Source organism: Fringilla coelebs (assembly GCF_963513975.1).
Source record: "Fringilla coelebs genome assembly, chromosome: 1".
NCBI classification, from domain to species: domain Eukaryota; kingdom Metazoa; phylum Chordata; class Aves; order Passeriformes; family Fringillidae; genus Fringilla; species Fringilla coelebs.
Window position 1 is genome coordinate 90,342,903 of NC_140028.1, and position 24,219 is coordinate 90,367,121.

At 41.2% G+C, this 24,219-nt stretch overlaps 1 protein-coding gene across 2 annotated transcripts in view; it reads right to left on the minus strand.

The window, feature by feature from the left end:
* The window catches only part of JARID2 (jumonji and AT-rich interaction domain containing 2), a 210,937-nt gene that overhangs the window by 40,913 nt on the left and 145,805 nt on the right, over positions 1-24,219 (minus strand). For both annotated transcript variants that reach the window (XM_084218428.1, XM_084218429.1), the window contains exons 4-5: positions 19,647-19,816; positions 5,457-5,633 (exon numbers count right to left, since the gene is read on the minus strand). In XM_084218428.1, the coding sequence (XP_084074554.1) occupies positions 5,457-5,633; positions 19,647-19,816 (347 nt within the window). The remainder of the gene's footprint in view (positions 1-5,456; positions 5,634-19,646; positions 19,817-24,219) is intronic.

Genomic DNA, 24,219 nt, shown 5'->3' on the forward strand with positions numbered 1-24,219 from the left:
CAGCTATTGACTCCATGGACAAAGCTTTGTTTCCCAAGCTCTCCTGGAGGTTATACCTGCACCTGATATGCTTTATACTTGAGGTAACTGGGGAGGTTTAATATGGACTGCAGACTACAGAACCCTTTTGCTGCGTGTCAGTGGCTGGGAGATGAAGGCATGGACCATACACATATGCTGCATGTTGCAAAGCTTGCACTGCATAAAGCAAGTGATTGCACATTCATAAAACCATCCAGAAAATAGAGGGGAGATAGAAGCGAAAGGGAGAAGTTTTGTTTTTAGAAGGAGAAAAGGGAGCCTTGCCAATATTGTGAACCCGAGCCAGCTATTCCAGTGCAAGCCTCATGTTGTTACATACATCATGTGTGGGAAGAGATGTAGTATTAATCAACTTTTTGGCATGGAGTATCCGTTACTGTACAAAAACATTCTTGCTCTGGCTTTAATTCAGTTCTAAGTCACTGTGAAAACATTTACGTGGCTCTCAAACTGTGTTAAAGGACCCAGGCAATAATTCTTTTCCCCTCCCAGAGGAACTAAAACAACCTTATACTTCCATAAAACACAGTATTTTAATACTGCCAATTGCTTTCCTTAAATGCTGGGTATGTTCTGACTTCCATAAATCATTTCTAGGGATAGAAGCTGTCTTCTGGAGCCCCCCAAAAATCTCTGCCTTCTCAGAGTCACGAGTAAAGGTATACTTCAGAAGAAAAGGCCAGCACCACATCATATAAAAACATGTGGTATTGCTGTTTCTGCACTTCCCAAGCCCTAATGCAACACCACTCAATTTCTCAGTGGACAACACTGCACGAAAATTTCCATAGCTGCACACTAGCAGGAGTCAAACAGGAGAGCCATGGCAGAGGGGTAACACTGAATTCATTTTTTGACACCATCAATAACACAGCTCAAGCCCTGCACGCACAGGAATATATTGGGCCACCGGGAGAAGCGTTATTGGTATGAGACACCGCGCCACCGCTTGCAAAAATTCAATACCAAGTGTCTCGTCTCAGCACAAATTCATTACTCTCACCTAACCATTACGACACAAACAACATCAAAAGGGTCACTCACTAAGCAGCAAGTCCATACAAGAAGTGTCTGTCTGTTATCACGAGTCTCACACCAGGATAACAATTCCATTTTTTAATTTTTTTTTTTTGAGCAACTTCCAGCTCCCCTATTCTTCTCCACAGGTCATACATCTCGCTACTGAAAATCCACAAATCCCCAAATGTGTTGTGCCTGATTTGCATATTTAAGTATGCAAATTACTGCAAACCGGGTAATTTTCGTGTTACATATTTTTGCAGAAAAATTAAATGTGCAAAAATGTTTATTGCAACAATTACTGGTTCCATGGTCTTTCAACAAAAGGCTGTAAATCATCAAAATAATTGCCTACCCATTAACTATTGCAGCACTCTGCCTGAAATTTTCTCATTCTTTAAAATATATTTTTCTTCTAAATGTTTACCTCTTCAGGATTAGTTTCACTAAAAATTATGTACAAGCCTAAGGCTCTGTCTCAGTACCCACCCACAAATACCAAATCTAGTTAAAAGCAAAACTAAATAAAGAACTGCAGCCCTAGATCAGAATTTTCTCACAGCACACTCAAACGGTAACGCATGTAAAAGATGTGCCATTCAAGCCCAAGATACACAAATGCTGCATTGAACTATACCCTGAAATAAGAGAAAAGCTATCTACGATCTTTTCCTGCATCATCTTTGTACTACTACACATGTAAGGAAATTACTCTGCTAAATTATCCATTGCAAATTGAGAAGTGAAACGTTCTGTATTTCTGGTAAGTGAGTAGGGCAGCACTGAAGCATAGTATACTGTTTCTAGCAATGCTTGCTTACTATGCACTACTGCCAGGTCTGTTTTGAAATTTGAGCCCCAAGCGAGAGAAAAAAAAGAAGCATCTCTACAATTTTCTCCCCTGCTCATTTCAGGCAAAAGGCATGCAGAGCAGTTTTTATCTCGTCATGTTAACAAAACACAGCATGATCCAGCAACCATTTCTGACCCTGTAGGTTTTGCTGGCACACTGAGGCTGGGTTTACTCCCACTAAGGACACCAGACCCGCCCTTCATGAAGAAGTTTGGTTACAAATAATGACGGTTAATTCTGTTTTCCTAAAAGTAAATTAGAACTTAATTGTCTGTCTCTGGCATCCAGAGACAACAGGACATTCTCAGGTATGCTGGCCCAGATGTGCACTCCTCTCCGCCCTTGAGCTGCTGTGCTGGTGTGAGAGATATCTAATTCCCCAATCATTCTTCCTGAGAAAATTAGCCAACCATTATTAGAGGAACTGTAGCCTGCTGCATGCACTAAGTTGCCACACAACTGTATCTGCGTATGCTGCTCCTCCTGAGGCACTTTTCCAGCCCACAGGCCCTTTCAAGTAGAGTAATGCCTATCCTCCTTTGCTCCTGAGATGGGACCGATAACCCAACAACTTCCCAGCTCCACCTTCCAGCTCTCTATCGCAGCCTGCCTAGCAAAACACTTGGCACCTGCGAACATTTTTCTTCATGAGCCTGCAGAGAAAACCTTCCATTGTGCCACAGAACGAAATCAAACTAGCATTTATTTAGTTGCAAGGAATTCAAAGAATTAGGTTTAGAGGAACAAAGACCTAAGCCTACCCTCTTACCTACCACTTGGAATTTCCTCTGAGCAGTGGGGAGATGCAATTTAGACCCAATATCTCCTTGGAAAGACTTGCACACTCCCTTTTACACACTCGCATGAATGCAGGGGATGAACACTTCTCCTGCCAAGCATTTCACTTTCCTCTTTTACAGCTGGATGTATGTGCAGCACATCAGCAGCACTATGAAAGGAGGGTGAAAAGGTAACAATTTGATGCTTTAAATGTATCTGTGTAAGCAGTAGGATTGGAAGGCAACAAGTCAGTTGAGCTAATTGTTTCATCTTGTGCCGCAAGCTACGCCACGTGCTATACGTGCTTCCCATTCCCACTCAGGCACTCTCGATGGAGTTAGCTCTCCAAAAGGTGGCTCAACAGGCTCAGTTATAACAGTTTGGTGCACAACCTTAATAATACCCCATACTGGTGTCAGAAGAGGATATTGACAAATGACTTTGCCCAGAAAAATTGTTGGCCCCCACTGAGCAGAAAGCAATCATTTGACACTGTCTAATGACATTAATCAAGCTCTGAACTTTTGTTGTTGTATGTCATAGCAAATGCTTAGCATTTTCAGGTCCAAAGTGCTTGACTAGACATTGTATATTAAAAACAAAAGACCTTAATTCATTAAAAATAGACTCTCACGCTAGATTAAGTTCATTTGCTGCACCCGTCCCTGGTCTGCCTTTGTGTGTGGTCTCATTTAAAACAGACACACAGGAACCAGAACCTACTTCATTCACATGAAACAAAAATACTATTGGCTGTCAACCAACATAACAGACACTGAAGAATGGGAATACCCCTGGGTAAGGAAATTTTAATTAAAAAAAAAAAAGAAAAGAAGAAAAAAAGAAATTACAATGACGAAGAAGAAGCAGATGCCTTCTCTGGGAATTCCTGTTTCTTCACCTTTGTCAAAACATCTCACATTGTCTCCTATGTATTTTATAAAGGTCTTTTGCAGCTCTATTAAAGCAGCAGCTTCATTTACACTCTCTCTGATCTATATTGATAAAGATTATGAAGCCATTATATGGCTCATTATGTTTGCCTTTACTTACCCCCAATTAAGATTTCAGGTGTCTCTGGTTTTGAGCTAATTTCAAAGTGGCTGCCATCTGGGACCTTCTCATAGAACACCATCAGCTCCTTTTGCAGTGATATATCACATTTAAAACTCTAAGGGAGCAGTTCTGTTACGTGCAGCCTCATTTTCCATATGCGGAGTTTTGTGCCTCTTATTTTGGGGGGGGGTTACTTAGAAATCAATCCTAAGTGCCAAGTTTTGATCTATGGCTGGAAAAGCATTAAAGCTCCTGGTCACAGCTGACAGCTGAAATGTTATTAGGCACAACATCGCCTTGCAATTATCCACAAATCATTCACAAAAAGTGAGTTTTTGAGCTTGGGTGTGCAATAAAAACAGATTCAGATGCAGTCATGAAAAAAAATTTGGCATATGTAACAAAGGCACCCTTTATAGCAAACTCCCTTTTGAAAAGCAGAGATGAGGATCAACACAGTGAAGTAATTGGGATTTACTAATCTCTTCTTTGGAGCAAGGTAGCATGAAAGAACAAACAGAGCAGGCACAGGTCACCTCTCAAAAAGTGCATGGTGAAGAGACCTTCTTCTCAGTCCTCCTGCTAAAAGGAGAAGAGCTGAAGGGGCAGTAGCCAGAAAGAAAGATTCTCATGGAAAACTAATAGTGAGGGAAAGGAACAGAGAGCACAGGCTACATTTTGAAACTATGTCAGACAGAGATAGCACAGTTATGAAACAAGAGCTCCTGCTGGAGCAAAAACCACATCACACAGGAGGCTGGCAGGGGAGCATTACAGCAGGCTCAAGAAATTTTCAGCACGGCTTTAAATCTTCCATTATACAGTAGGCAATGTTGCAATATATGTGGATCCATTTTTCAAGATATGGCACAAGGACATCATGATACAATTACTGTGCAATTAATGCAGCTTTTGCTGATTGGCAGAGAAATAACTGACTTGAAAAAGTTTCTTCCATAAAATTTTTCAATCAACAATATGAACGTGGTGGTATCAACCTACTGCAAGTGTGGTCTCAATAGTTCATGAGGGGAATTAAGTGTTGCCCCTGACATGTGTTTTGATAACACTTATGAATGCTTAGATTTAACTTTGATCAAATAAAGTCATTCTAAATTAAACATCGGTCCCACAAAAGCCAGAGAGCGTGACTGTGTCTGTATGTGTATGTGTGTACATACATAAATACAGCTCATGGAATCACAGGATTATTTTAGGTTGGAAAAGACCTTTAAGATCATTGAATCCAACCATAAACCTAACATAGCCAAATCCACCACTAAAACATGTCCCTCAGTGCCACATCTACATGACTTATAAATACCTTCAGGGATAGTGACTCAACCACTTCCCTGGGCAGACCTGACAACCCTTTCAGCAAAGAAATTTCTCTTAATGCCCAATTTAAACCTTTCCTGGTCACTTGAGGCCATTTCTTCTGGTCCTATTGCTTGTTACATGGAGAAGAGACTGACTCCCATGTCAGTATATATGTACATGTGTGTATATGATTCCAGCCCTGCCGTGGTTCTGCCACGGAGTTCAGATTGTTAGAAGAAAGAGGTTAAAGCACAAGATGCTAAAACTGCATCTTATTCCACCACTTTTTCAATCAGACCCAGAAGAACAGACAAGGACTGAGCACATTCAGCTCATAGATTTCTTTACTAGGGGGTGCAGGAGAACAGCACTACTTAGGACCTACCTTGCCCATTTGGTACGTGTTTATGCGTTTTTCCTTTCCTAGGGGTTGACTGGCATGATGATGAAGCATTGTTTGTGGCTGTTTTTGTGTCCTCTGTCTCCTCCTCCTCCTCTTCTTCATCCTCATCATCCTGAGAGCTTCCAAAATATACCATGTTGCTGGGCAGGGCTGGAGAACCTGATCATTATAAAGAAATGGCTCATTAGCATGATCACATTTGCTTACTGCACTAACCATATTTGATCATACCCTACTTCAGTGTCCTCCACAGCAAGGGGAGACTGGAACTCAGGGTGGGAGTTCAGACCAGTGCATAACTAACTAGAGGGTTTTTATTTATTAGTTTTAACCAACAGGATATGCATGGTCTTGAAAAGCAGGGTTCTTCCCCCCTCAAGCACATTCTATTCATACTTCAGACAATCAGTTTTGCTACAAGCCCTAATTAATAACTCTGTGTATTCAGAAAAGGACTAATGCACATGCTTAATTTCAAATGCGTGTTCAAGTGCCTTGCTGAAATCTTAACTCACCACTAGAAGCTTACAGCTTTTCCAAACAGAAGAAAAAAGAGCAAAAAACCAGTCTGCAACACAGTGATATTTCTAAGTTATCATCACAATAAAGCATTTAAAGTTCACAATCCTTTGCAGACCTCTACAATATTGTACACAATATTTTGCAGAACTCTGCAGTAAGAAACAAAGAGAAAAGTGAAGACACTGAGAAGTTTATTTGCATGGAGGATTCCTGGCAAAGGAAAAAAGAGAGGAAAGGCCTTCTGATTCCCTGTGTGCTCCTCTTGAGGATGCTGTTCTCATCTCTTGACTACTTTTCCCATGATGCTCCCACAATTCATAAATGTACAAATACTGCTGACAAATAATGGGCACCTTCCCATGAGCTTCAATATCACTTTCTACTTCAACATGAGCCTCTTGTCCATGCCCTGGAGGGACTGGTGCCCTAGGAGGCTTCTAGTTATTCCCAAAGAAAAATTTCTTTTAAAGAAAGGGAAAAACGTATAGTCACACATTTGGACAATAGCAACTTGATTTATTTTCCTGCAGCTAAATAAAACAAAAGGACAAAGAGAACTGAGCTAGAGACCAACAAAAGGTAGTGGCTTATTTGACTGCTGCTTCCTTAGGAAGCACTTCTGACTTCTAGCTCTTCAGAACTCCAATTCTGTGTTTGGTTTGCTTTTGGTGTTGCCACTGCCAACAACTAACTAAAGGTTATTTTTTGATTGTGTATCATCCACCAGGGTTGTACAAAATACTCTAACTATAAAAATCACTTATTAATTAATGAATTACCTAAATATGGCACAAAAACAGTGATAGGCTGTTTCTGCAATGAATCATCCATTCCTAAATATACTGATATTGATTGGGATGGAGTTAATCTTCTTCATAGCAGCTGAAATAGGGCTATGTTTTGGATTTGTGCTGGAAGCAGAGTTCATAAGACTGGGATGTTTTAGCCATTGCTGAGCAGTGCTTGCATGGTGTCAAGGCATTTTTTGCCCCTGTTTTTCATGCTGCTCTACCAGCAAGCAGGCTGGGGTGCACAAGGAGCTAGAGGGGACACAGACAGGGTAACTGGCCAAATGGATATTCCAGACCATAGGACTGTTCTCAACAATAAGAGCTGGGGGAAGAAGGAGGAAGGTGGGGACATTCAGTGTTGCACCATTTGTATTCCCAGGTAACCATTTTATGTGATGGAGCCCTTCATTCTGGGGATGGTTAAACACCTACGTGCCAAAAGCGAGTAACAAATGAATTCTTTTTTTTGCTTTGCTTGCAGCTTTGCTTTGCCTAATAAACTGCCTTTATCTCAATCCATGAGTTTTCTTACTGAAAACTGGCCCTTCCAATTCTCTCCTTCATCCCACTGAAGGCTTAGCCCTCACCTGTAAAGATGCTGGCCTTTGGCCTCTGCAACAGCCCCTTTGGAACTGTGGCTGCCTTGGGGAGAAGCAGACAAACTCCTCACCAGCATCCTGTGCTGTGTGAGTGGTAGCCCTGGGACAGCCAGGATAAGCACTACAGCAGCATTGAGGGCATCATGATTCTCCCCCACTGAAATTGTGCATTTATCCATCCAACCTAGACAGAAATGTATGGACACATAGGGTTATCCTAGGGGAAAGGGCTTCTGCATGCCACAGCTCTCCTATTTCTATAGACTAATGATCAAATTAAGACTGCTGGCATATTTCACACAATGGAAGCTGTAGCAACTTACAGAAACAAAAAACCTTCACATTTTTTATGCAAGCCCAGAACTTTCTGGCACAGTCTAAGCAATCAAACACAGTAGGTAAGAGGTGCTGAGAGGCACATTCATTCTTCTGCTTGTAGGGGAGTTTTATGTCTCAACAGCAACTAACTAAAGGCTCCAAAATAGTTACTCCTAAGACAGTGCTGCCTGAAAAATAAATTGGTTTTTTTTTCAATCTAAGTACCCAAATGTGCAGTAAGGATTCAGAAACTGTATGCAAGTGCATCAGCTCTTATAAGAATCTGAAGTCTGACACCATCTGACACCACTGTGCATTAACAAATCGTGGCATAAGAGAACCTTACTGTTTGGAACCCTCAAAATTAGATTCAAACACAGACTGAAATCCCCCTATTATAATTAGAGAAATAGTCAGAAAATTTATCCTTCTGAGACACTAAAATAGGAGTCTAGATATAATGTCTGTTCTCTCAGCTTCATCTTCCTTATCTCAAATTTTTTGGCAGCTGCTTTAAACAGCAACCAACAAAAATGTATCATCTGCAATGCAAATGTTGTTATTACAATAGCAATGTTTTTTTTCTTTCTTCTTAAAGCAGAGAATAACACACAGTACTACGTCAGTCTGTTTAGAAAGGAGGGAGGGCCTTACCCAAGTTCGAGAGCAGGCACAAACTTCACCTAACTCCTGGTATTCAATCACTGTAATCTCAGGGCATAAATCTCCTGTCAGAATGACAGTTTTTAATTCTTTCCAATCGAGAACTATGAACAACAATGGTTAAACTGCATTCCTGGGACAGCTGGGACTGTTTGGGAAGTACATTTCCAGAGAAATTAGACTAGCAACATCCAATAACACAGGAGAGTCCTGTGAACGCTCACTTTACTGATCTAAGTGCTCTGCAATATGAGACCTTGGAGAAAAGCTGGCATTCAAGTCTGGGTCTCCTCCCCTCCTTCCCAGCGGCTTTTCCTACATATTTATTAAATGTGACTTGCCAAACAGAAAGAAAGAAAAAAAAGTCTGGACTTGCACATTTTTGTTCTATGTAAGCATTGTTATGGATGGAAGACTCTGAAAGAAATTTTAAAACTCTGAGTTTTCTTGTTTAATTTTTGTATTGGAACTATTTTTATCCTCATCTTTTATAATACTACTTCAGTTCTGGAATAGCCTCAAATATTTTGTTCACAAATATGTGTTGAACTGGTAAAAACCACTTTCACTTTAAGCCTATGTAGCTAACCATGTCCAAAAGGCTGAGAAAACACGGGTTTAAAACATTGAAACAGACTGGCCACACTCAAGACACTGCAAATTCCCTTTATGAGCAACCTGAAGGGAAGACATGCCTGTAAGTACACTGTGATTTCATTCAAGCTGAAAGAATGACAATTATGCTTTTTAAGCAACACCTAACGTGTGAGTGGTTGATGTGCACTGCTGGTTTACACCAAGGAAAGGACTAAGCAACACACACACACCCACACCCACACCCCCCCGAGACTCCTCTTGTGGAAATAATACTCAGACTTCTCACGAGTGATAAAATAACAAAACTCATATGAATGAAACTCAACTCTGAAGAGTGGAAGCTATGTAATCACTCACCTTTTTCAATATTGTGTAATAATGACTCCTGTCCTAAATATCCCTCATTCTCTCTGAGATCAGATAGGGATGTGCATGTGACGCTCCATTTGTTACTCAAAGCTACTGATTGATATAAACAATATTAAGAAGTGTTACAGTAGCTATAAATGTTCTAGACCATTGAAAATCTGAAGAGGAATGTGTGCTCAAGAGCTGGTTGGTTTTTCCAGCTGTGGCAATTGGTAAAATAAAATATATTGCCCTTCCTCAAAAATCTGTCTGGTCTTCACTGCAAGGTAAGACCATGGTGGTTTTCCTTACAGGCAGACTTTGTTGAGAGTTGTTGCTCTCAGGTTATTCCATGTGTAACAGATATTTACCAAGAAAATGATGTAATCACAGCAAGATGATAAAAACCTTCCAATATGGCATGAGAATAAGGAAAACTGCAGGTTCACCGGGCACATCTGTACACACACATTCACAGAACGTAGCATTGTAGGGGCTTCCTTGATATATAAAATTCACAGATTACTATTCTGCACGTTTTTCTCTTCCTGGACACACTCAGCAACAGAAACCCATGGGGCAGCCATGCTGGTTCCCTCTTGCACATATTTCACAGCCAGGCAATAAGAGTAAATAAAGATGAGCAATCATCCCTCCTCTTCCTCTTGCCCTCCCCAGCACCAAAGTCTGATTCTCAAAGCCTACCAAGGGTAACATAAAGAGTGACACTGGAAATAATAACCAACAGCAAAAAAGATGAGCAGCAATGCCACGAATAAAGGGCAACATCTGTGCCTGGGAGGTGGTGCCTGCCAGATCTCAGCACTCAAGGTATACAATTCCCCAATTCCTCACTCTCCATCCCCAAGAAAACAGGAGAAAAATCTGAGAGAGGGAGAGAGGGAGAGAGTTATGAGAGCCTGTGGCTGTATTGAATTTTACAAGTCTCCTTCTGTGCTGAGAGCCCCCACACCACGCAGGCAGCTGCTGCCATGGGCACTGGAACAGATGAAGGGGGAGAGCAGGGAGCAGCCTTCCAGAGCCTGGGGAAAACACACAAGCAGCCCTCCACCCCAAGAAACCCACCCTGCCACCCACCCCATTAGCAGGTGCCTGAAAAGCTTGTTCACTCAGAAAATCTAATGGCAGCCTAGAAATTAAATTTTACTTCTTACCACTCATTTAGAAGACATTTCGTGCAAGGAACCATCTAGACTATTGGTGGCTGTGTGGACATTTTTCTTGGCATCAAAAATAGCCTACAGAACATCTACCCCCATCTGGCCTCTTCTTATTATACCTGTGCCACCTCCTCAGCTGTGGCAGTGCAATTTTTTTTGTGGGGCCATGTGGTGAATCGGATCAGGGAACCGATTCAGATTAAGATTCCAGACTAAGGAAATTAAAATCCATTAATAAATACTGTAACTGTAATGTAATGTTACAAGCTCTCAAGAAAAGATTTGGAAAATTTCTATGCACTCTTTTTCTTACTGAATGTGTAGTGTAATATATCACCTTATGTTATTAAACAAAACATTAAATGAAGTATGTTTCCAATCTCGTGTAGGAGCTGCACATTTTACATGGTGTCCTGATGATGTCCAAGCACATAACTTATAAATGCTTTCCCTCCTCTCCCCGCCAAGACAGCTGATTTGTTTTGCAGAAATATTTGCATAAAAGCATACACTGTCACCAAAGATCTGGATGGGGCAATTGCAACATATTGGGAAGGAAGGAGAAGCCATGGCAGAAAGAGTAAGCTGTAAGAAAGGCTGTGAAGTGCAGCAGCAGAGCAGAAGAAAGGAACCCAGATGTGCTGGGGCTGGGGAAAGGTGAGTGGTGAGAGGTTCTCTAGCAGATGGACACAAGCTGAGGGAGCAACAGGGGAAGGGAGATACAGAAGGGATTACTGCCATGAAATAATAACAAATACAGTAAAGCGTACAGGACATTGCAGCTAAGGCTGGCTCAGTACAATGCGTCCATCTGATAGTGCAGTCAACCTGCTGCCCTGCTCCAGACATGTGCCACTCACCTTTTCCTGCTTAACAAGTCTCACAGCTGGGAGCAGAAAAGCCATGGCCAAAGTCAGGCAGCAACCTGGAGGGAACTTCTCAGCCCTCTCCCTCCCTCTCCTCCAAAACACTCGGGGAAAGGCCAAATCACCAAAGCTGGACCTCATAGTGAGATTCTGAAAGCCTAAAAAATTTCCATGTCTGACTAAGGGATTGCAAGCCACACAAAGTTCAGACAGCTGACACAACCCTTTCCTCACCAGTACGAGAGCTCCTAGGATCAGATACTACTGCACGTAGCAAATTTTGAGAAAATCATTAATGATGAGTTGGTTTTTTAAAAATCACTCATCAAGGTTACAATGAGCTATGAATTATTACAGAAAGGGAGGACAGTCAGCTCTTTAAAAAAATTAGATTTGAAGTATGTTTGGCAACTGCTTCCATCAGTATCTTCAGTTCCATTATTGAAATTCTCTCTTGAGTATTTTGTCTTCCCTCCTATTGTGAGAGCAACACAAAAGAAAGCCTAAGTATATAGGAAAAAATGATTACCACAACTACACACTAAGTGTGGCCTAACACATATGGAAGAATGACAAATGCACTTCATGCCCTCTTTTACAATAATTTGGTGCTTGTACAACAATAAGTACAAAGTAAAATATAGGGAGGTTTAAGTCATGGTGATGCTTTTAGCAATTTTCTAGGAAAGATGTCACCCTTTGCATGCGCAAAATTCAGGCTCACCACTAACAGCAAGCAGAATTGATGCTTTTGCAGCCTCTACATACAGATGTGTTGACCTCAGCAGCAAGTGCCCAATTAATAGAATAAACTATACTCTTTTTCAGCCATTTTATTTGACTAATGAGGTTATTACTTTTTTTCTTTTTGACAAATGTGTCGTTCTCTCTCCTAAATTACAGTTATGTTTTGTTTCTCATTAAATTATATTAACTTTTGTCTTGGGCTAGCTAAACATGTTAAAAAAACCCTCTGAATTTGGATCTGAAGAGTGGAATCAGAAGTATGGAAAGTGCATGTGCTTTGCCAAAAAATACTCTTTCATTACTCTTCAGAATTAGCTGGCAGTGCTTCTGCAGTATTTACTGAAGTACAAACCAAATGTTTTCATCTGGACAGGATTCAAACCCTGGTATGTTACAACCACAACAAAAATCATCTCAGTCCAAAAGCCTTCTCTGTAATTTCAGCTGTGGTTTCTGCAAAATTGGAGGATTCTTCTCCATTAATTATTTACACCAACTCCCCCTCTAGCTCCTCCTTTTTTTCCCCTTCTAATAATTAAACACAACCCAGATGTGCTTTGAAAAAAATCTTAAAACAATTTAAACCATTAGGAATGACTTACACACAGGGCAGGTCAAGGTATGTGGGACTTCAGCCTGCCCCAAAAAAGCACACGGCTTGCCAAGCCCCACAGTGAGCCACATCCAGAGGTTTGGCTTCTCCTCTGACACACAGCCCCATTTTGTGGCTGTAAGCAGGTGGAAAAACCTTACCTCTCAAATGCTCCTGATGTGCTGGCATCTCAATGCTTAACATCTAGGGCCTGCTTGTCATTTATTACATGTCCCACTCATTATGTTTTGGCAGGACAATGCCAAATCCCTGAAGTGCAAATATATGTCATTTATGCCTGCACCTGATGGTTGTTTTACCAAGCCAGGCTAAAGGAGCACAAACTGCATAAGCTCTATGGGAAAGAGCATTGTACTTCACTTGTCTGACTCCACCTGCAGGAACAGTCCCAGAGGGAGCTCCCTGGTGCCTGAGCAAGAGGGAGGAAAAGGCCATCTCAAATATAGAAATAAAACTGAGCTCCAACTCCTCCCTCTGCTGCCATTGTTCCAATCACAAGGGGCCTGGAGTTACAGTTAATTTATTGACTGAGTGTAGCAACATAACTCCCATTTTCTTCTCAGTCTGTTCTTCGAACTAGTAGAGCTTAAACCCAAAAGCTTGAAGAAAATTTTTCCTTTCCTAGAGAAATGGAGCAAGGGTGGGGAAATGTGTGAGTCTTCAGGAAGAAAAGCAGGTCTACTTTCCAAACTTAGCAAAACACTCCAGAGGAACAGAGTACCCAAAATTAAAAAAAAAACCCAAAGGAGCACTTCTTACATCTACAATTTGTATCTGACAATCTCAAAGCAATTTAACTCCACCAGCCTGACTGGATTTTACAGTGGACCTCAAAACCAACCCTTTCCACTTCAACCCCCAACTTTACGTTCCTTCCCACCAAGAACAAACTAGTATGGAAGTTTTAAACCACCGTGATGACATTCCCAAGAAGCTAGCAGGCTGTGTTTCCTGCCCTAGAGATCCTGGGTCCCCATCCCTAGCATAGAATCAGTCATTTGGATAACACTGAAGCTATGGTATATTCACAGGTTAGAGAAGCAGGCTCAGAGGTTTTTGGCTGGGATGAAGGGCAGGAATTGCCTTTGCCAGAATACTTTACATTGCCCCTGGGCAGTGAGGCTTTGAGTTGCTGCTGCCATCACAGCACTCAGATTTTATGCCAGTAGCTCATCCATAACCAACATCCAGCTACATCGACAGCAATATACAGAGCTAAATATTTATCCTCATTTTACAAAATACTAAGCAGCTTGCTGAGGGACTCAGACTGAATCTGTGGCAAACACAAGAGCTAAACCTCAAGATGAGTCTCCCATTTCCATCAGTTACCTGCATCCTGTGGCTTTTTACAGGGGTAGATATTCAAATCGTTAACACCAGAAAGGGCCCAAAACCAGGAAGAGCAAGAAAAAGCTTTCCTTCAGCTGCAGTACTACCCCCAGGATACTCTATCTTACCTCAGCACCTCTTCCCATCTCTTAAATCTCCCAGCAGGCACACACTGACATGAAATTGCACCTTCCACTGGATACCTGGAGTTGTGGCACTCCAGCAGCACTCTGTTCCCCTGGGAAGGAATAATCCATGGTGGTGGTCACCAGGATCTCCTCTCTCTGTACTTCACTGAAGTGTTGCTCACTCTGAGACTGTGTAACCACTTGTCCCTGCCAATACTGATTAAATTACTCTTTTCCTAAACCATCATAAGAGTTGCTTAGTAGCTCATATTCCATAGCTCATATTCTCATATTCCGTATTTCATACATGCAAGCCTAAATGCTTGCATGTATGAAAAACAGCTTATATTCTATCCTTCAATGTTACTCCTAACTTTAAAACAGAACTTAGAAATGTTGAGATTACAATTACTAAATGTGAACTTATTTTTATTAAACGGCTTGTGCATTTGAAATTCAACACTCTGAAGTTTATTCTTGAATTTTCAATCCATCCTAAAATTTTAGTTTCAAATACTAAATTATATCATAACAAAATCAATAAAAATTTTTCTTACAGTATTTTAAACAAATTATTGTACGTCTACATGTTTTAATATTATTTTGGAATTATAAAAAGTAACTCAGACTGCAAAGAAGCTCATACTTTTGGACAGTGTCAGCATTTTATTGCTTTGCTTCCAGCCTAATCAAGTTGCAGTGCTATTCAATCTGCTTACTCTGATGTGGTGATCAAGTCTCCATGGTGCCAATGGCTGGTGCTTCCAGAGTGTGACCCATGCAAGGCAGCAGCTCTCAAGTGCAGCAGCACACCTTGACTACAGAGCCTGCTGACACCAAACTACCAGGCAAACATACCTTCTGCCTTGCTGAAAAGACAGGCAAATTAACAGCTGTTTTGTAACATGCCCAAGATTAAGAACTCCCAAGATTCGGTTCTGGAGGCTCTCCTGTAATCGGAAATCTCTGCAGGTATGAACTGACATCGTCAATTTCTCCTATCAGGACTCAAAAAAAGACTCGGATCAAAGGCCACTGACCCTTTTTACCACCCAAATACAGATGCTGAAAAGAATAAAAAGCCTTTTCAAGAACACACTGCACTAAAAGTTAGAAGTTACTGAACTTCAGACAAACATGCACATTTCAGACAAACATTTCACATAGTGAAATTTTCTGGTTTGATTTTGCCCAATTGTAATAAATCATCATATTATTAAGTCAGCACAGCACTCAAAGAAAAAGAACAATCACATGTTTTGCAGAATAGAAGAGCCTGAAAACTCAATTTGTGAGATCTCAATTAAACCATTTTTATTTAGGAATCCTTGAAATTCTCTAGCACGTAATCCCAGAGGCTCAGCTTAATTAGAAAATTGATCATGGGAAAACTTCTTAAAATGTACTCTCCTAATCACAGCCTCCCTGTTATCACCTTTTGCCAAAGATCTATTGCTCACAGGGAGTTGTTTTTCCTTCCTCCTTTAGCCTGATATTTGACTCACAATATTTTAACCTGTAAATAATTACAGAGAACAGAAGTAACTTGAATGCACTGTAACAGAAGCTATTAAGAAAAATATGATCAAAAGCAGAAAACACAGCAAAAAGTGAGAGCTGTTGTACAACTACACAGAGATGACACACTCGTATCTACATGCTGCTGAAAGATACTAATTATCCTCTGGCAAAGGGCATACAGACTCCTTCAAAGAAGCTATTTAAAGATAAGAACACTGCAGACAAACACTTCAGAGATATCTGTACTATTCCCCTCCTTGTGTTGAAAATTCTAGGTCACAATTTAATAAAATTTTTAAAAACCACTAACCTTTTTAAAAGGAGGATTTTAAAATAATAGAAAGCAGAGGAGCCTTGCCAAGTTTGGTCAGTCTAGAAATGTATTCCAGGTCTCAGATATTCATCAACTGTTACAGCTTTTTCATTGTGTTCCACTTACCTTTTAAGAAGTAATTAGTACAGTGTATTATCAAATCAAGAGTTTGAAAAACAAACTAATTAAAATATGTCTAAAGCCTTTGTGTTCTGGATAATGAAACCAAGCAGGTCATCTTGGTTAAATTATTTCCCTTTGAAATTACAGGGTGCTAATGGAGTGGGGGGGGAGTTAAAATTATTTGCATCATTAGATTTTCTTACACACAGCAGGACAGGTAAATGGGACTTGTTCTCCTAAGTATGGGATCTTATGCATGTCAAGGGCCTTTCTTCCACACTGTAGCATGATAGTATTGCTCCTTCACTGACAAAATTCAGCTGCTCCCACTCAAAATAAACCCCACAAGAACAATGAAGAGTGAGCCTGTAGTGGTGACAAGATGCTTAAATTTCTCTGTTTAAAAACAGAAAAAGAAAGTACACCCTGACATAAGAATTCATGGTGGAATTCAGTCCAAGGTTGGATTTGGTGATCCTGAAGGTGTTTTCCACCCTTAGTGACTCGTGATTTTATGGTGTGACAAATCTGTGCTGTGCTGGGAGTGCTGGGACAACAGCAGAGAAGGCCCTTGTCACTGAGCTGCATTCCCACCAATCCTGGGAAAGACTCCTTTGTCCAAGAAAAGGCTGTGATCATGAATCTAGGGATTATATCCCCAGATCATTTTGAGGGACTATTTTTTTTTTAAGTTAAACAAACATAGAGATTCACTGTCCTGGATCTTATCACTACTACGCTTAAAATTTTCTGAGTGCTGATCTTCAACCCTGTGAGGGTGCTCTTATTTCCATGCAATTTTGTGTTGCATTTCATGGTGAAAGCACAAAGAGCCAAGGTGAACACACAACTGGACAGAAGTCAGACCAACCACCTGTCCCACCATGCAAACAATTCTGAAACCCTCAACGCTGCAATAAATAATAGAATGAAGGTTCCAAATCAAAATAACCCCTTCCAAAAAATCCCAAGTCTTCCTTCCCTATGCACGGTGTCTTTGTAAGCTGCTGGCTCTTCCCTCTCCAGGCTCACTAGCAGCTCCAGAAGAGTAGCACCAAACTAAGCTTGCCAGTGCCTTGGAGAGTCCCTTGTGGGACCTTTCTGGAGCTGGATGTACCAACACGCTGCTACATGAACTCCCTACCAGCATATTAACAACCAGCTCCCATCTCCTTGTTTGGAGGACACATCAAAAGAGCCAACCACCTGGAGCTAAACATTCCCAGAGGCCAAATGGACACAACTCAGGCAGCCAGGACCTCTTGAAGGACACAGCAGTTCAGGCACAGAACCCAGAAACATGCTAATACAAGTCTGAACAACCCACTCCTCCCTCCAAGCCACAGCACTCTCCTGCTCCTCCACAGAGAAGCATCCAGGTAGCAGGTGTCCAAGAAGATTCTCCTGCCTCTTTTTAAGAGGCTCTTTTCATGTCTTATACAGGGGTGATGCAGTAATAAGCTTGTGGGGGTGCTGAAACACAAAGCTGACAGCTTTCCCTTTCACAGTTTTTCTTCAGACTGTTTAAGCAGACCAAGAACATGCCATGTGTGGCACTCAGAGCAGACTCTCCCTCGTGGCTTTTAACATAATTGTAATTGTGATCTTGCCGTCTGAATGCATGTGTTGTCAGAAATGTTCCAGTACTCCTGCATACTGAAGAAATTAGGACTGAATTGCAAGTTCTTAATTGACAGTACAAAACATCAATTATGCCACAGATGAATAACAAAGAAGAAAATTACAGGTGCAAGAGCTAAACACCCATTGATTTAAATAAAAAATAAAATTAAAAAAAATCCAACAACATGAAGCACTGGAATAGGACTAAAGTACCCGTGCTTCCCATTTGCATTGTTAAACCAGAACACTAAGAGAATGCTAAGAGTAGGAAATAAAAGTGGAGATCAGTGACACCCCCACACAGGTTGCCTTTCTGTAAGTGCAAGTGCCTTCAAAGCTATAAATAGCACGTGCTTAGTTAGCAAGCAGTGGAAACAAGTGCGTGAATGCAGCCATGTGTGCTCACACACAGACACACAGACACACAGAACCCCCATCTGACTCTTCCCACCAACAACTGTGGCAGTTGGCCCAGATCACAGCAGTGACACGCTGCCAACAGACTGATCAACCTCACTAAATTAGAAATACATTTCCACAGATTACATTTCAGAGGACCATTATGCCGCTTTAAACTCCATTAGATTCTGCTCCTCTCCATCCTTTAAACAAACACAAAAGCTAGCAAATCACCCTCTGCTATCCCCTCCACCCACCCACTTTACCAGAGGTCCCAACAGAATGGAAGCTCCATATTGGAAGTGAAATAAGATGGATAAATTAGCAACCAGTTTGAAGGTACCACTAGCCTAAAAATCTTACAGAAGAAAAAAGAAATCAAACCACTGCACTAAGGTGAGAAAGCCTCAGCAGGAAGCTATGGGTGATGTTGTTCACAGCTGTCCACAGATGCAACAGAGACCTAAGAAAGGGGAACTCAAGCTCTGAAAGATTCAACCCACTAGGTAAGACTTTTGCAGACAAGCTCTATCTGTAACAAATGGACACCCTTTCAGCAGGTAATGGGACAAAACAACACCAAGAGACACCATTCCAGCCCAGAGGATGCAGTTACGGCTAACTAATGAGACAGGGGATGCACCTATCCAGAAACACAGAGCAAGAGATAACAGGACAACTGGGGGATTAAACTGAAAGATGCTATCTTCAGCACATGACTTGGGACACAGGGACATGGAAAGTCTTAAGAAAAATGACCACTGGAGTAACATGCCCTTCCCTAGCTTAATCTAGACAGTACCTCATGCTCAGGCCCCCCAGGTCTGACATGCAGGCTGGCACACACACAGCCCCTGGATGCCTGACACTACACAGCTCCAGCCAGGCTCAAGCACCTGTTACTGTGAAGTAATTCAAGTATTTCACTCCACGATTTCAGATGCCTCCTTTGTACTTGGATTTCTAAGAGGAGGAGCTCACCTGTTTTAATTATCACCAGAGGAACAATCCAGCTCCTGAGGCAGACAAGAACAATGGCAACCCCTCCACCCACTGTCAGATGAAAAGCCTCACTCAGATTGAACAATAAAGGACAGTGAGTAGGTAGAGAAGGGGAATTTCCAAGCAGGTTTTCTCCTCTTGCAGGAACAAGTACTCAGGCAAGTTAAGCACTTCTCCAGTTTATAGTCAGACAAAACAAAGGAGGATGGGGAGGACTTAAGAGAGCTAGACAAAAACCCATTCAGGGTAACAGAGAGCCAAGCATAAAAGAAATTTCTTTTTGCACTATTACCAGCCTCATTTTATGATCTTTAGAACCATGAACTTGAATGCTCCTGCTGCAGACACAGTCAAATTGCTGAGAGCTGAAATGCACACAATACCTTCAAGTGCAGCTCCAGTACATTTGTCTGGCTGCTTCTTGGTGTGCAGTGCTACAGCTCCTTCTGTGAATGAGACTGTGCCCCAGCACTGCAAGGTACCTACCTCGAAGACAGAGGAAAGTGAGAAAATCTTCTGTCTTGGGCTTCCTTTTGGAGAGGTCAGAAATCTGAGTGGCAGGAGGGGGTAACAACGGCTCCACTATCTTTATTGGAGTTGTGCTGGGACTGTTTGGCTGGGACTGAGCAAACTTCCTTTGTGCTTGCAGCCTTGGCCTGTGGAAACAAGAGCACATCAGAAACATGTTAGGCAGAACTTGTTAGATGTGTGAAAACTAAAATTCACCATATAGGATAGAGAGAGAGATCTGAATCCATCTCCCACCCATACCAAATCCCTAACTGGGTCAATAATGAAGACAGTATTTTATTTGTTTTACCCTTTGGTATCTTCTGCTACAATTTGGAAAACCAGAAAGGGAACATCTTGACTGCAAAATCTGTGACTACTGTTTCATATGTTCTGAGTGCCTTCTTGCACATGATACCATTACAGTTTACCATTCACTTATTTGGAAATTAAATCTGTATTTTGCACCATGAAAATGCCTTTTTTTTTGTTAAGTGTTAGTGCTCATTGCTTTCTGTTTTTAATTAAATTACAAATTAGGTTTATTTTAGCCCCATTAAGATTTTAATTTATTCCAATCTGCTAGAATGTTGTTTTTATAGTAAAATATATATTAATAGATAAGGTATATATATATTTGTGCCCAGTCCTAAAAAATAAAACCTCTAGGAGAAGATATTTTTGACAGGGAAAACATCAGGTCAAAACCTTTAGATTTTTGTTTGCTTGGCCACAGCCCAGAAGACAGTAAGCAAGGAGGTCAGCAGTGGGGTTAAGCAGGATTTGGGATAAATTTGTAAGATTGAAGGACATGTGTGGAATAAATTTGTTCAATCCTGGTAGTGGGCAACGGACTGACACTCTCTGATTAGTTTTAAAACACGCCCAGATACGGCTGCAGGAAATGAGCGGCTGCAGGTGATTTTGGCACTTGGCTGCAAATTATTTCAAGCCTATCTGAAGGCTCTGATTAACTGCTAGGTAGCAATGAATATGATTTTCTTTAATATGTCTAGAACGTAAATTGGTATTAGGGAAAGCATTTTGGGGCAAGACAGATACCCGGAGGGGGTCTCGCTGGGAGCCTGGCTCAGTTCCCCACAGAAGAACATGTTAATTTCTCACTTAAGCAACTGGGATTCTAATTATGATCCTTATTACAGCTTCAAAAAGGAGAGAAGCTACAGAAAGAACTTAAAACCTTGTTGAGGAAGGATGCAATTTTATGTCATTTTATTCCCTAATAGCAGAGTATTTACATAATGTCAAAGTGAACATATTAAATAACACTGAAGGGAAGCCGGGTCTTGGCACTCCATGGCAGCCTCGACTGTTGCGACTTAAGGAAAGCGCAGTTATCGTTTGGTAGGGATGAAACACATAATTGGCAAACCTCTTGTTTTTCACGGGTATTAACCTTAAATATTTGGGTAACAAGAGGTTTGTTACAACAAACACACCCCCTAATGACAACAGAGAGCCAAAGTAACATTCAGCAGTTTTCTCCCTAAACGATGCATAAAATTGTCCTTGTCCTCACTATCCAACCCCCACCACCCTGAACAACAAAACATACCAGCCATTCCTACTGCTTTTTTAAATCTCCTCCATGGCAAAAATAACCTGGTGTTTACAAATTTTTTTTATCATGGTGCTTATAATTTGTGAACTGGAACTACAAGACTATTTAGCACATATATTTCCTCATATCTATGAACAATTATCTTTCCAGGAAGAAGGTCTTGTATAGATCTGCCTGTATCTCCAAAAAATTACTCAGATTGCTTTGCAAAGCCCCATCTCTTCAAGCAGACTAAGGACTCCCATGCAGGATGAATGGTATTTTAATTTCAAGCAACTACATTTCTATCACCAAAACCATACATGCAGCCAGAGAAAAACGCTTTGTGTTGGCTCCTGTTCTGCACAAAACATATGCTCTCTCGGCAAAAAGCAGACTATAAAGGTTAGCAAGCATCCCGGCTTTCTGCACAGCAATTTTTTCCCATTGATGTGCTTCATCAGCCAGGCTGTTAAAAACATAAACCCACCCACTCTCTGCATCGCTGTACCTCCTCAAATCTCATGTGATCAGCGATAAGCAAGGAGTACCACCACCCACCATGCCACAAAGTAAAGATTAAGCCTGTTTTATGATTCAAAATTAACCCTTTGCAGCAAGAGAATCATCCACGCTGGTTTGCAGTATCCCTATTATCAGTCCCCCAGAGCACTGAAACAGGATTAGAGAATGACTTGCAAGTTTGGCATAGATGTGAAATGAATTAGGGAACCTAAAGTACTTTTGGTTCTGTTTTTTATAAGTATGTTGCCTGCTACCACTCTTTTCGGGGAAAAAAAAAAATCCTCGTGGGGCACAGAGCCTTCCTGGCAGCATCACAGGCTCTTCATACCCATAGGGGCCCTTGATTTCAACAAGGATAGAGAAAATTCCAGGTATTCCCTCCACTTACAACCATGAACTTTTGCTGCTTCTCTGAGGGAGGCTGTGAGACTTGTTGCTATACGGTCAGATGTGCCTTAGATGCTTCTCCACCCAGAGAGGAAAGATGGCTGTACTTCCATCTGCTCCTTTTGACCTTACCAGTGACACAAACCCTTATGAAATATCCATCTTTTATTAAAACCACAAGCAGTTACAGGGTGTAAATATCAATGATTCAATTTATTAACACTAGTAAATGAAAGCACTGTTTTATGACTGCAGCATCCTTTAGGTTTCTGCAACAAGTACTGTTCCTTGACTGGACACGTGTGTGCTCCACAGGCTTCTACTTCAGTGCCTGAGAGTGCATACAGAGTGAGCTATGAGCAAGAAATAAACTGTTCTGTAGCTACAGCATACAGGGATGAGGAATCATGATTAGGAAGAAAAAGACTCGTTGTTAAGTAGTCCTTGCTTCAGATTTATGTAAACATGACCAGTTTCAAAGGTAAGGCAGCAAAGAAAAAACTCATACTTAAAACATTGTCAGCAACTAAAACCGTTTCCTTGTGAAGGCATGTTTGCACCTTAATAAACTTGTATGTCCCCATGAAAACCTCTAGCAGCATAAAACCAATTATTTCAGGTATGGTTTCATATTACACTTAATCCAATCTAGGTGTGAAGCTGCTGCCAAAGAAGGATTGTACCCTCCTCCTTCAGTACAGTTACATTAGACGAAGCGTATCAAGTCGTACTCACACACCACTTCTGAACAAGGAAGAACAGAAATTATAATAGTGTTAAGAAAGACACTGTGTGTGTATGACGGTGCCTTTCTAATTTCTAAAATTTACAAAGAAAAAGTGTAGCCAGCAGAGCCAAGGCAATGATTGTCCTCCTGTACTCAGCACTGGTGGGGCCACACCTCAAATGCTGAGTTCAGTTTTGGGCCCCTCACCATGAGAAAGACATTGAGGTGGTGGAGATGGAAATGGAGCTGGTGAAGGGTCAGAAGCACAAGCCCTGTGAGAAGTGAGTGAGAGAGCTGGGCGTGTTTAGCCTGGAGAAAAGGAGGCTCAGGGGGAATCCCATCGCTCTCCACAGCTGCCTGAAAGGAAGGTGTAGCTACATGGGGGTCAGTCTCTTCTCCCACATAACAAGTGGCAGGACCAGAGGTAAAGGTCTCAAGTTGTGCCAAGGGATGTTTAGATTGGGTATTAGGAAAAGTTTCTTTACAGAAAGCGTTGCAAAGCATTGGAATAGTCTGCCCAGAGAAGTGATTCAGTCACTGTCCCTGGAGGCATTTAAAAGGACACATGGATGTGGCACTTAAGGACACAGGTAGACTTGGCAGTGCTGGATTAATGGTGGGAGTCAATGATTTTAAAGGTCTTTTCCAACCTAAATGAATCCACGATTGTTTAAATGCCTAACACCACCAACACTTTGCTTCCTAATGCAAGGATTTCTGCTGGAATGACCTATTTAGCGTGCATTTGGCAACAACAGACAGATTGGCATAAGCAGCAGAAAGAACAAAAAAAATCCTGTTTCCGTCCTCAAAATAAATTGCTCACTTTGTCCTCATTGAAAGGGTACACACTATGTAAGGCTTATAAATACGCAAACAGAAAAAACTTCAAAACTTCGCAAGACGGAAAAGGATGAGGAAAGAACTTAAAATAATCCCACATCTAAACGTCATGCGAACACCCAGCATGCAGCCAGAAATACCCAGACTATTTAAAAATAAACAGTAAACCTAGTTCTCTCAACAGAAGAGATTATTTTACTTCAACTTCTTTTGAGAGACTTTAAACACATACCTATGACGCACAGTTCAAAAAAGCCTCAGCCTGAGGAAGTCTCACCTCCCTTGGGTATGCTTCTCTTCTACTGAACTGACTGGTTAGGTCTAAGAAAGTAAATTTCAGCCAGAGACTAAAACACCACAACAAAAATATCCTGATTGCAAAAAGTCAGGCTAGACTACAAAACTTTTTTCTCTTGACATAAAATATACTTTCTGAAGATTTTTTAGAGTAGAACTTATTTTTAGTAGAGCATTTTAAGCAAATTGCATTCTTTGTAATTAAAACA